A 13,996-nucleotide genomic window follows, 5' to 3' on the forward strand; every position below is an offset into this window, starting at 1 on the left:
TGGGGCAATCAGGAAAATTAGGAACTGCATCTACAGCAGCATCCAAAGGTCCCTAGCAGGCATCTCAGCATGGTTTGGCCACTGCTGCCCACCCTGCCCTTGGGGGAAAAGGGTCACCCTATGGGACCACAGCAGGCTCAAAGAAAAGCCCTAGAGGCTGAATTTTAGCTGAGGCTCTTACAATGTGGAGAAGCAGGGCAAGTGCCACATTTCTGAAACAGGAAAAATATGCAGTGGTCAGACAGTGAAATATTACTAGCAAACAAGCCATTTTTTTGGAATACTGTACAGGAGCTGTACACTTCATGCAGTCTCTACTTGAGCCCGACCCTGATAAGAGGCCGGGAGTCAAAGAAGCAATAAAAGACAAATGGTTGAATGAAGGTTTCACCAGGAAAATACTGAACACTGCTGCCTATGAGAACAGGTAACAGTTTTGACATCTGTCTCCTACCTTTGGATTTCAGGATTGGGGATTTGGGAGGAAAACATTTTTTTTTGATCCTTTTGGGGGTTTTGTTTTTGGTTTTTTTAATAAGATTTTTTTTATCTGCTATGTGCCTTTCCAAAATGACAGTTTTACTTCAGAAAACACCACATCAACATTTCTAACTGTGGATAAATTTTATTTTAAAGGAAACACCCTTATAGAACTGTTTATATATATTGTATCAATAATTTTGTTCTTAACATGCTTCACAGCTGCCACTAATTTCAGTGTGCTTCTAATTCTTTCCTACAATACTAGGTCTCACATGCCCACCTGAAGAAATCTTTTTTATATTACACCAAAGTTCTTGTTATTCTAATAATTTTTATTCTCATCTGTCTTTGTAACTGGCTTTAACAAGTCTCCATTTTTTCTTAGCAAGGCACTTTATGGTTTAAAATTATTATAAAAGTTTGAAATAGATATGTGCAATAGAACACTTCACATAAAGTTGCCAACTTTCAAGATATTATTCATCTTTCATATTGGGAGGCTGCAAAGCATGATTCACATGTTTTTAAATGCCTAAATTCGGTGATGGGCATTTAACATCATTATCATTGCTGAAAGTAGCTAGTAATAGGTCACATATTTTATTCCCAAACTGTTCTGTAAGGGTCAGTATTTCATACTAATTGAAAAAGAGAGTAATCTGGCCTGTGTAATCTGCACCATCTGTGTCTAGAGGACTCTTAGCAGGTTTTCCTACCATGGTGATCCACTGCCACTCACAGCCAGAACTGTTAGAAATCAATGTTGCAATTTCTGTGGGAAGAGCCCACTGCTCCTGCCTTTGCCCTTTTTCCTTCCCTCACGTGGCTGTTCTCATTCATAATGAAGTTTAAAAAATATCTCAGGAGTCTCATAATCTAAGGATGATTTCTATAATGACTTTACTAGATTTTACTACTCACAGAAACCCACAAGTAAAACAATTTTCCTTATAACAAAACATGTTTTAGTTCACAATCTGATTTATATAAAAAATTAGAATCCTACTGTACTTTCTTTAGCTCTCTCTTTTGTCCTTCAAGATTTTCCTGCCTTTGCTATTTTCTGTCCTCTTATGTACATGCACACACACTATCTCCCTCTTAATCCATTTGAGGCTCCTGTACTGAAATACACACACTTGATTAAAATGAGAAAATGCTGTTTTCCATATTCTAATTTTTCAAGCTTAATCCTGGTGGGTGTCCTTTCAGAGTAATCAATTATATCAACAATAGGATGTTTAATGCTGCAGTAACAGAGCCTCAGCCCAGCAGTGAAGTTAGCATGGCCAGACAAGAAGATTATTGCACAACTGTGTATCATAATTTCCCTATAAAATCAACTTAGCCAACTCCAGCTGCATCACAAGAAGTGATATACAGACAATACACAAGAAGTGTTTTGTCTGCTTACTGTAAATTCTGACATTGTACCTGCTCGCATCATTTGTATTAAAATACTTCTTCCTAACATTTCAGATTTTGCCCCAGTGGATTGAATCCTGTTGTTTTAAACTACATGACAAACATTATGGAGTTCAGTCTTTCAGAAGTTATCAACAGTTTAATAAATAACAGACCCTCTCCTGCCCTGTCTTCTTATTGCTTGTTGTTGAAGAAACTGCTCAGGTACCAGAAAGACCGCAAAAGAGCTCAGGTAAGATATTATGGTCATAAGAGACATAAAGTGCCCCCTGGATTTTTATGAGGAACAATGCAGCAACTATGTAGAACACAAGAAAAAAGTGATTATCCAAGGAACAGGGAAAAATTCGTCAAAAAAATAGTTATGAAATTGCAGATCCAAGTGCAGTCTCAAGAAACCTACATTCTGGCACTCTCAGAGGTGATTAATTTATGAGATTTTTTTATTCCCAGAAATAAATATATTTTTTTATGACTAATGAATTTTTAAAATGAGCGGCTGGTTGTAATGGGATTAAGGATTATTTTGTTTTACATATAAGATTACTTTTCCATTGGGAAAAGCAGCACTAGCTTCTCAGTGACCTCTCCATCTCTTTCCTTTCTGACTGGTCTGTGAGGGTTTAATCCAAAGTCTGGGGAGGTGAGTGGAAAGCTGTGAAAGCTGTAAAATCTTTTCCTAGCATCTTTTTTTTCTTATTTTTACCCCTGTATTTTATTCTCACACTTCAGCTCCAGCTCACTCCGGAATATGGAGTGAGATCAGAGGGGACAAACATTTTAAAAATAAATTCAAAAAGTTATAGTAATCATTGGTAAGGCCACAATTAGTCAAAAAGGCTGTAAGCTTTTCTTTTACAACCATCTCCACTAAGGGGTTCACAGCTCAGCCATAAAAATTTTGCTTCAGGCAGAGACTAGGCAGACAGGAAGCCAAATTCCAGCTTCTAACACACAAGTGCAATGGGAAAAGTTTCAGCTACAAAAACACACACATTAGCGATTAGCCTCCCATTGAAAGCCTTCACCCTGGAGAAGCTGTACTTTGAGAAGGTCCAGTTGACTCCTCTAGAAATTATTCAGATGAGCTTGAGCAGATCCAGATCTCCATGCCAGCACACAGCCCCAAGGTCACAACAGTCTGTGCAGTGTCTGCAGGCAAAGCCATAACTCAAAAATATGAGTTGGAGAGTGTGTGTGTGCATGCTTAGGGAGAGGAGGCTTTTCTTCACATATGCAAATTTTTTCATATTATGATTTTAAGTAGGATCTGCTAAATCATAAGTCACTAAAAACGACCCATATTGTGAGGGCTGTTGACCAGCTTTCTAATAGCTCTGGATATCAAGCTGATTTACAGCCAGCAGAGATCTAGCCTTCCAGGCAAGTGGCAGTGTTTCATGTCATGTATGACCTCTTTCAGCATCCTACCCGGGTGGAACAGGGAAGTGATCATGTACATAAAGTTGCAAGCTAAGGGTCTGGGATACTTCCTGCCACTCCTGACATCCAAAATGCCCTCTTAATGCAGAGATTCAAACTGAATTCAAGCACAGACCCTTGAAATAGCTCTGATTGTAAGTTAATAACACTAAAAAATATTGTTTTGGAGTTCTAATAAATACATTCTAATGAAACTTCTGGTAGTGCAAGGAGGAAAAGAAGGGAAGTTTAATGAAGCAGTGAGTGACATTTTCTTTCTCTGTGTTGACATTTTTCCAGTTAAAGGTTTACACCCAAACCAGTACTGACGCAAAATAATCTGACCAGCTTTCAGCTCAAAACAGTGATGACTTTCACAAAATCACAAAATCACAGCATCATAGACAGGCTGAGGCTGGCAGGGATCTCTGGGAGCCATCTGATCTAACTCCCCTGCTCAAGCAGGGCCACATACAGATGGTTGCCCAGAACCAAGTCTGGACAGCTTTTTATTGTCTCCAAGGATGAACACCAGCATTCCTGGGCAACTTTCGGCAGTGCTTGGTCACCCTCACGGTGAAAAACTGTTTCCTGATGTTCAGAGGGAAACTTGCGTGTTCTTCAGTCTCTCAATCATCTCTGTGGCCCAGAACTCTCTACAGTGTGTCCATATCTCTCTTACTGAGGAGCGCAGAACCAGATGCAGAGCTCCAGGTGTGGCCCCAGCACTGCTGAGCAGAGGGGCAGCATCACCTCCCTCCACCTGCTGGCAACACTGACAACTCCTGTTGCAGCCCAGGGTACCATCAGCCTTCTCTGCAGCAGGGTCACATTGCTGACTCAGGGACAACTTGAGGACTGCTTTCCAGCCTGGTGGCCCCAGCACATGCTGGTGCCTGGGGTTGCTCTTCCCCAGGAGCAGGACTTTGCACTTTCCTTGCTGGATTAAACCCAGCAGGGACATGTCTAAGCATGTAAACTGAATATGCACCCTGGGGTCTGTTCAACTGTGCCATATCCCAGCTCCTCATTTCTTCACCTTCCTCATAACTCCCAGGTGTACAGAACTTTCTTCTGCACCACATAACCATGGTGATCTGCAAATATTCACTTGATCAATGTGGGGAGTTCTCAAATTTGCAGACAGAATCTCCCTTTGAGGGTTGCACAAGGAAATGACTCACTTTTAGTAGGACATCTTTGATGGGAACTTGAAATACAGGCACAAGATAAATGTCTAAATTTGGCAGAGTGGATTCCCCCACAAATAATACCTTTTAATATCTGTTAGTGAGATATACAAATTAGGAAATTAGAACAGATCAATTATACCATCTTTTCATGCCATTAAAAGTTTATTTCCCTTTTTCCATCAGCACAAAGTTTGTAAATGCTACCTTTAAACTCATGAACACAAAGCCTGCTACTAGCATTATTTTAGAGATCATTCTGTTATCTAAAACTTTTGGCAAACTCACTGTTTTTTCCCCAGATAATCACACTACTTGTTTCTTATTTTTGTCCCTCTATTCCCTCTTACATTCTTCTCTATTACAAAATTAATATTTCTCCCTTGCTAGTAGTTAAGCTCTGCAACTTTTTGCAGTTAATAATGACCTCTTGTCTGTTTCTTATTCAAGCCTTTTGCATAACTAACCTGTGCAATCAGTTCTCCTCAAGAGCTCTTTTAAATCACGGCTATCAGTGCTACCACTTTTTACCAGTTTCTCCAACATTCAATAATGTTGAGCAAGGCTGGAATTTGGGCAAAAACAGGGAAAAAAGAGAGGCAGGCTGGCTAAGAAATCAAGCTGGGCATTCTTACTCAATCAATGCTCTTATTTTTCCAGCATCCTCTGGCCTGTTCTTCAGCTAAAGCTACTTTATGCACATACTTGCACAATGGCAAAACTTAGCCCTAAGCATATGCAAAGTATATAGGGAAAAGAAAAGAATGCATCTCTTGGATCCCAAGGCGGAGCCCCACACGGGTGGCATGACGTTTCTGGGCAGAGGCAGAGCCAAGAGCAGCCCCCAGCTTCCCTGGAGACTGGCCCATGCTGCGCTGGCACGGCTCTCGAAGGAGGCAGCTGGCAGGGGATTATCTTGCAGGGAGGATTCTCAGCTTTGGTCTAAAAGAGGCCAAATTCAACCACCTCTTTGGCAGGCTGTAATGCACTTCTTCGACCACCCAGCCACAGAGAGCTGGAACCGAGGAAGAAAAGTAAAGACTGTTAACTGAATGCAAGGGGGAAATTTCCCACTTTTTATTCATCTTCTTGTTGAGATCCTGATGTTACTAGAGCTTAATTACAACAGCATGGGTATTTGATATTTGTGTTATAAATTATGCCAAGGATATTTCAAAATGCATAGATAGATGTTCTCTATATCCTGTATAAAGCCAACTATTTGCTATTTATTACTAGCAGTGTGTGATCCATCTTTAAATCACATTATTTCCTTTCAGCTCTCCAGATCTTGCAAACGTATGCATCTGCTTTAACTTTAAGGGTAAGATAGTTTCACCAAGTTCAACAAGACAGCTTATGTGTATAAAATTCAAGCACAAAAATTAGAATTTGCATATAAATCAAATCTTACAGAAACAGACAAGTAACAATTAAGAGTCACAGGTAAAATGAAGGAACCTGAAATCTGGTTGCCATTTATTTACACTATTTCTTTCTGGGACCATAAAAATTATTGCATACTTCTGTCTGCCTATGGAAAGAGATATTTACAGGAAGCTAATATCTATAAAAAAGCAAATTTATAGTAAAAAAAATACTCTGGTATTTTTGAACAAATTAGAAACCTCCTTCCCTCTCAGTTACTTGTAGAAAAAGTTGGCATCTAGCTCTTCTGAATATTCTGTCCAAAAAGAACAAAACATATCAAATATCAACACAAACAGAAAAGTAATTGCACTCATGATAATGCCTATGAATAACAAGCAATAAAATATTCTACCAACGCAATCTGACCAGACGTTGTTTGGAATTCAAATACATATCACAAAACAGTACATGCAACCCATTCCAGGCAGCAGAATATTCTATGATTTTTCGCACAATACCAAGAAACATACCATTTCCTGGGGAAAATTTATCAGGAGAAATTCTAATCTAAAACTGAAAAAAAGAGAGGTCTGTGGAAATTACTTCTCATGTACAAATCCCCTGCATTTGAAAAACCAGTATGAGTCATTGTATTTGCACCATCTCCTTGTATACAGAAGTTAACGGTTGAACAAGCAAATAATAGTTTTGTTGGATGCAAACAGATGTGATTCTCATTTTTCTGGCTGCAATTAGAAAAGTCTGTTGAAAGCTTTACCCTTAAAAAAGCATAAGATCCTTTCCATGTTCAAATTTGAGCCATAAGTCATTGGATAAACTTAAAACACAGCCTGTCCTTTTATGCATCATAGTTTCTCCAAGCAATGTATTTACATTTTATGCGTTGTGCTGTAGAAGAGGGAGCCTTAATGATTACAATTTGCCATCCAGAACTTTATAGCTAGTCCTTGCAGAAAATAGCATTTCTGCCAAAAAGCTTCCTGCCCAGGTGCTTAACCAATTAGCTCTTAAGAGGTCTGGCAGTAAAACCAGTCATGGCAAGTTTTCCGATATACTGTATATAAGGTGACAGCTTGCAAAATGTAAGATGAAAATTTGTTTTCTTAACTAGCAGTGTGTAAAATCCTGGGAGACTATTTGATTGCATAGCCTAAAATACTTATGACATCTCAAATTCCCAATTGATCTAGTGTGGTTTTAGCAATATGTTGTCAACTTAAACTTATTTTGTTTCTTTTTATAAATACTCTTAAAATAATGTCCCTAATTGTGTTTGGGTACTACAGGTATGTAGGAAGGATGGGATGACCCCACAGATTTGAGGTTTGGAGTCCTTCAAATTTTTCCAAACATTATTGCTAACTCACAAAATACATTCAAGCTATCAAAAGTACCTTTTCTCCTCGAATTACACACACTTTTTAAAACAACATGTTAAAAACATATTTCTAACAATGGGACTACTTTGCAATGCAAAGATCAGAAGAAAACCATGGAAAAGATGAGTACACCACAGTAAAATTAATTACCTCTCTGATTCTGGAAGCAAGAAGTTCGTATTTTGTGGGGATGTCAGTAAAAAATCAAAAGTCACTAGAGATAATCCTTGAAATGGTAGCCATGTAGAGACAAAGTGGGTCTGTCAAAGATGATATGGAGAGCAGCAAAAAATAGCTTGGCATTGGACTGGAATATCCATGTGGGTAGTTATCTTGGTTTCAGAAACTGCATTTCAGAAATTTCTTTTTCAGGAGCACCAGACCTGAAGGGTTCTATGACAGAAGCAGCTCACAGAACAAAACAGTCAGTTCATCACAGGACTTAGTTCTGTAGGAAGGAATTTCTTTCTTCTATTCTTTGCTTTGCAAAGTGCTCCCCTTGTGAAAAATATGTTTGAAAACTAACATCTAATTTCACAGCCCTTGCATTTTCACAAGGTTTTGACACTTTGAAACTCAGTGTGAATGAGGCTGACACAGTGAAGGCTCTGAAAACTTGGAACACAGGACAAGTGACCTCCATATGAGAACCTATCCCTCGTACATGGAAAACGCAAGGAGTGAGGGAAGTGGAATTGCAGCAAGGAAAGAGTCCTGAAGCCTATGTTCTTGTTGGGATCAATGGTCCTGTTCCCACAGCTCCATGGAGGTCCTTCTGCTGCAATTCCACTACAAAACCTCCCCAGATCTGTTCTAGTCTTGTGCTGACTACTTGCTCTCATAGCAAACAGCAGCTTGCCCATGACAATCTTCCTTCTGGATCAGGAGCAGCCCACAGCATTCTGTGATGTTTCTGCTTTGCCTCATGAGCTCTGTGATCCCTGACCTTCCTTACACATCTTGGGAGACTGTGAGCCATAAGCCTTAAAGGAGGGCTCTCCAAAGCTGGCATTGTAGTGCCCGGTGGATTTTCATACAAACTTTCTCCTTACAGCCTGTGTGGTAGAGAGAAGGGTCTGCCAGCCCACAAAAGGCTGGGTTTCAGGAACAACCTCTGGAGTAGGGTCTGTTCAGATGAAATGTTGATGTGTGTAGCTAAGGCTTGTTTGAAAACAAGCCTGTTTCCCTGTTACATTTTATAGTATGATTTCTTCTAAAGTTTAGGTGTTTTTTTGTTCCCTTCAAATCAACTGGTGTCTGATCATTTTACAGAGGGAACATGAAGCAGAAAAAGACAGTATTAATTCTGATAAACAGCAGAATAAGGAGTCAGAAACTAAGATTTCCCAGAAGGCTGAAATGGACACCCTGGAAAACCTTGGAAATTATGGCAGTAGGGAATTTCCTACTGTACTAACCCTGGCAATGCAGAATGCTATTCAAGAAGATGAGATCACAGTTGTATTGGAAAACCAAGAAAACTTGTCAAAAGGTACTGTTGTAAGTCTCAGAATGTTAGTTCAAAAGGGTAAAAGGGTATCTGTCTGAGGGAAAAAAGCGAACAAAATTCCTGAAAATGTTACAGAAATATCTTTGCATTTTGTTCTGAAATTACAAGTATTTTGAGCAAAACACTAGTGATAGATTTAGTTTTGATCAAGTGAAGCAATTAGCAGATAAACACCTGACACAGTGCACACTCTGCAGACACTGATAACGAATAACTGTTCCATGTCCATATGTGGGTTATTTCCTCTAGGAGGGGAAGGTACCAGTACCTCTAAAGCACTTGCAAGAACAGACATTTATGAGTGAAAAAGGACATTTATCTACATTCCCAGGATGAACATTAGCATGGTGCAAGTGTCACAATTTCACTATACCCAATGAGGGGTTGTACTCATATTCATGACATCATTTTCCACAGTCTCAAAAATACAGAAAATGCCCAGTACTGGATAATCAAACTCCATATCTGAATTTATTTCTGCTTCTGTTATTGCACCCTCATGTCTATTTAGATATGTGCCATGTTTCAAATGATGTGTTAGAAGCATAAATGCATTTGTTGCCCAGAGAAGCTGCGGATGCCCCAATCCTATAAGGCCACGTAGGATGGAGCTCTAAGCAACCTGAACTAGAGAATGGTGAATGGGGATTGTAATGATATTTAAGGTTCCTTCCAACCCAAACTATTCTATGATTCTTTGATTCTAAAGTACTCAATAAAATTAAGCTAGGCAACTTCATGTGGAGAGGCTCATTTGAGGCTGTTCACAAAAAAAAAACCTGACAATTGCCTACCAGCAGATCACCATCTGCCTGAAATCATCAGTGCAAAATTTCATTCTGTGTCAAGATGTAATCTTATTTATGCCTTTACAAATACCTATTTTATTATGGGATGAAGCTGATTTGATAATAATATGTTATTTTCTTGAAAATACCGTTTCAGTGGAAGCTGATCTGATTTGTTTTATATTCTGTTTAGTTTCCAAGTTTGCAGGAAGAGAGTTGGTAAGCTGTGGGCCTCCTGAGTCATCAAGAAAAAGTATGCCATTTGAGCCCATTTATCAGCCACGTTTGGACTCTCAGAACAATCAGAATGATTTTGAAGATTTGACAGAGGCCAGAAAACCATGTCTTCATGAGAAATACCCATTCACAACAGCAAATAAGCAATCTCCCTTTTCAAACATCCAAGCAATGACAAGTACAAGCAAAATACTTCCATGGTCCCTGGTGAAAAACAGAATTACTACCAGCAGTCCTTTGCCTCGTCAGGACAGGAGGTTTAAACACCTTCTGAAGACAGTATATGACAATATTCACATCCCAACACAGAGGCAACTTGATAAAGACGGTGCTGATCTCCTCATGATTAATTGTCCCCAGCAGTCACCTTTCCCTAGGCTGCAACAGGCTACCCTGAGAGAAACCCTACCTAGGAAGATTTCCTTGCTGGGGACAACACAGGAACCTGCAGATACCTGCCCTCTTGTTACAGCCAATGGTTCAAAACCACCAATTCTTCCCATGCCCCAACAGCAAAAGTTTATCATTAGAAATATGAAGCAGTTTAAAGAAAACCCAACTCATTTTTTCAATAATCAAACTAAGAAAAACTTAATTCAGCTCAGACACATACCTACAATTACAGATGTGAATCTTCCAGTTTTATGCCCACCATACCAAACCAGGTTGGGGGAAAAAAGAGAAATTCTAAGGTTAAATTTTGCATAAGTAAAACACCCACAAAGCATCAGAAGAAAAAAGGGTGAAGGAGCAGGAAAGAAACAAAGGTGGACAGAAAGAGTGAGCAAGAAAAGGAAGGCAGGAGACATGAATCTAATCTTAAAATGAGAATCCTCCAAACACAAAAGAACTATATGATTAAAGCTGTGTATTTATACTCTGATATCAACCAAAAACCATGATACAAATTTTGTGGTGCACACCAAAGACACAGAAAAACAGATGTTACTGTAGCAGATCAACATCATATATATTTAGGCACAAAAGCGGACACTGAAGGCAAGAAGATGTGATTTTAAATATTTGGTACCAATACATATATTATCCTAAACTTGTGTTACTTGTACTTATGCATTTCATTAAGGAAATAAACCTGTGAAGGCAATTTTCATTAAGCTGTGAACATAATGCAGAAAGTAAAAGGCCAGCAACTATGAGGGAATAAACAATTTGGAGGGGATTGCCATGACACACAAAATAGTCATGGCACTGATAAATAATTCATTTGTTTCTTTGCTTGATTATTAGTTTTAACTGTGTGTTTTCCAGCTAATGGTGACTATGCAACCTAGGTCACTTGAAAGAGAGTTACTTGCATTTTCTCTGTAATTTTAACAACTTGATTAGTATTGTCTATTTGTAACTGTTTGCCTTTGCAATGTTTGTGCCTTATTATTGAAAACATGGGTTTGCTTTCTGTTTCAATGAACTGTGGTTCTCAGATTGTCATTGTTCTAAGCTTTAACCTGTTTCTGTCCTCAAACGAGTTTTATATCAGTTTAAATCCCTTAAGTTCAACGGATTTTGACTTGACTGACACCAACAGAGGTGAGAATACAATGGATATCTTCATATTTGCTGCCCTGTAAGTGCCCACATAAAAGACGTGAAAAGCTTTTTTCTCAGAAAATCCAGTTTCCTAAAAATTTAGGAAATGTTTATGCCTTGAATAAGTTTTAAGCTTTGAATCACCCTTAAAAACCATTTTTTTATTTGAACATACATTATGAAACAAATGGATTCAGCTGTAAGTTTACATTTCAATTCACTATTTCCTTTCACGATACTGAAATGCTTCATTCTGCACATAAATTTTAGAACCATAAAAACATAGAATTGTTTATCTTCTAAAAGACATTTAAGGTTATCAAGGCCACCACTAAACCATGTCCTAAAGAGTCATACCTACACATCTTTTAAATACCTCCAGGGGTGGTGATTCAACCACGTCCCTGGGCAGTCTGTTCCAATATTTCAACCCTTTCAGCAAAGACGTTTTTCCTAATACCAAGCCTAAACCTACCCTAGTGCAGCTTGAGGCCATTTCCTCTTGCCCTGTCATTTATTATCTGGAAGGAGACCGACATCCATAGTGAGCCACATGGCTCCCCCCCAGTCTCCTTTTCTCCAGGCTAAACAACCCCCAGCTCCCTCAGCCACTCCTCACAGGACTTGTGCTCCAGACCCTTTGCCAGCTTCTTTGTCCTTCTCTGGACTCACTCCAGCACCTCAATGTTCTTCTTGTAGTGATGGGGCCCAGAACTGAACTCAGCACTCAAGATGCAGCCTCAGTGCCTCTCCACTTGGCACTGGAGAGGAACAATCCTGGTCCTGCTGGCCACATTATTGCTGATAAAAGCCAGGATGCCATTGGCCTTCTTGGCCACCCAGACAAACTGCTGGGTCATGTTCAGCTGGCTGCCAACCCCTCATCTTTTTCTAAGAGGAACTTTTCACCAAGCCTGTAGCACTGCATAAGGTTGCTGTGACCCAAGCACAGAACCCAGCACTGCCTTGTGCACTTCAAACCTCATAAAATTGGCTTTGGTCCATCTCTCCATCTCCTGTACAGATCTCTCTGCAGAGCTTTCCTGCCCTCCAGCACTCCTACCCAGCTTGGGAACACAATTCCCTACTAAAATAAACCCCAGAGAGATCAGCATTAAGTGTCTGTGCACCATGACCCAAGTGCAGAAGAGGTAGCTTTTCCTGGAGGAGCTCTGAATTGTGATGCCTCTCATGACCTCAGCTGTCTCCAGTCCACTCTCTTCTCTGTGACAGGGAACAGGGGCTTCCAAGGGGTGAGATAACTTACTTCCCTGTAAGTGGTAAGAGAAAACTTCAGCTCTTTGTGGGGTTCAAATTCAAGGTAATACAATTTTCTAGTAGGTGAGCCTGGCTGGCTACCAGGTGCCCACCAAAGCCACCCTACCATTTCCCCACCTCATCTGGACAGGATAGGGAAGATATAATGAAAGGCTCCTGGGCTGAGATAAGGGCAAGGAGAGATAACCAGTTACCATCATGGGCAAAACAGTCTCAGCTAGGGGAAACTGGTTTAATTTATTATCAATAAAATCAGAGTAGGGTTATGAGAAATAAAACTGCATTTAAAACACCTTCTCCCCGCCTCTCCCTTCTTCATGGGCTCAATTTCACACCCATTTTTTCCTACCTACTCCCCAAAAGTGGTGCAGGAGGACAAGGACTGAGGCTTGTGGTCAGTTTATCACTTTACATCTGCTGTTCCCTTCTACTCAGAGGGAAGACCCCTCATACTCTTCCACTGCTCCAGTGTGGGGTCCTTCCCATGGGAGACATCCCTCCACAATCTTCTCCAACATGAGTCCTTCCAATGGGCTGCAGCTCTTCATGAACCTCTCCAGCGTGGGTACCTTCCACAGGGTGCACTGCTTCAGGAACAGTGTGGGTCCTGCTCCATTCTGGGTCCCCCAAGGGGCCACAATTCCTGCCAACAAACCTGCTCCAGTGTGGGCTCCTCTATCCACAGGTCCTGCCGGGACCCTGCTCCAGTGCAGACCTCCCACGGAGTCACAGTCTCCTTTGTGCATCCACCTGCTCTGGTGTGGGATCCTTCACAGGCTGCAGGTGGATTTCTGCTCCCCCATGGCCCTCTGTGTGCTGCAGTCAGAGCTACCTCACTATGTCCTTCCCTACAGGCTGCAGGAGAGTCTCTGCAGACCTGGAACACCTCCTCTCCTCCTCCTTCACTGACTTTGGTATATGCAGAGCTGTTCCTCCCACATATGCTCACTCCTCTCTCTCAGATTGTTGAACAGGATTTTTCCCCCTTCTTAAGTCAGTTATCCCAGAGGCAGGACCCCCACCACTGATGGGCTCAGCCTTGATCAGCTGTGGGTCCATCCTGGAGCCAGCTGGAATTGGCTGTGTCAGACATGGAGGAAGTTCTGGCAGCTTCTCACAAAAGCCACCCCTGCAGCCTCCTGCTACCAAAAACTTGCCATGCAAAACCAATACAGATTTCTTATTTCTAGGACTCTTCCACTAAAAAGCAAGGGAATATCCCTTCTCCTGCCATCCATCCCTTTAAAGGTAACAGGTTCCCAAAGAGAGAGTTTGTGAAGGAGCATTTAGCTATTTCATTACATCAATAGCAATTCCTTGTACAAAATAGCTTCACATAGATTT

The 13,996-nt window shown here is 40.6% G+C and overlaps 1 protein-coding gene across 1 annotated transcript; it reads left to right on the forward strand.

Moving 5' to 3' along the window:
• Positions 1 to 1,974: 1,974 nt before the first annotated feature.
• On the forward strand, positions 1,975 to 11,227 carry LOC131577903 (uncharacterized). The gene is made up of 3 exons (XM_058836125.1): positions 1,975 to 2,140; positions 8,564 to 8,783; positions 9,783 to 11,227. The coding sequence occupies exons 1-3, from the start codon at positions 2,003 to 2,005 to the stop codon at positions 10,532 to 10,534; spliced, it is 1,110 nt and encodes a 369-aa protein (XP_058692108.1). The 5' UTR covers positions 1,975 to 2,002; the 3' UTR covers positions 10,535 to 11,227.
• The last annotated feature ends 2,769 nt before the right edge of the window (positions 11,228 to 13,996 follow it).

Source organism: Poecile atricapillus, chromosome 3, assembly GCF_030490865.1.
Source record: "Poecile atricapillus isolate bPoeAtr1 chromosome 3, bPoeAtr1.hap1, whole genome shotgun sequence".
NCBI classification, from domain to species: domain Eukaryota; kingdom Metazoa; phylum Chordata; class Aves; order Passeriformes; family Paridae; genus Poecile; species Poecile atricapillus.

Excerpts from the sequence above, each read along its gene's own strand:
- LOC131577903 (XM_058836125.1), top strand. The coding sequence starts at position 2,003 with ATGACAAACATTATGGAGTTCAGTCTTTCAGAAGTTATCAACAGTTTA. Across the intron at positions 2,141-8,563 it reads AAGACCGCAAAAGAGCTCAG|AGGGAACATGAAGCAGAAAA; the intron begins GTAAGATATTAT and ends ATCATTTTACAG. Across the intron at positions 8,784-9,782 it reads CCAAGAAAACTTGTCAAAAG|TTTCCAAGTTTGCAGGAAGA; the intron begins GTACTGTTGTAA and ends TATTCTGTTTAG.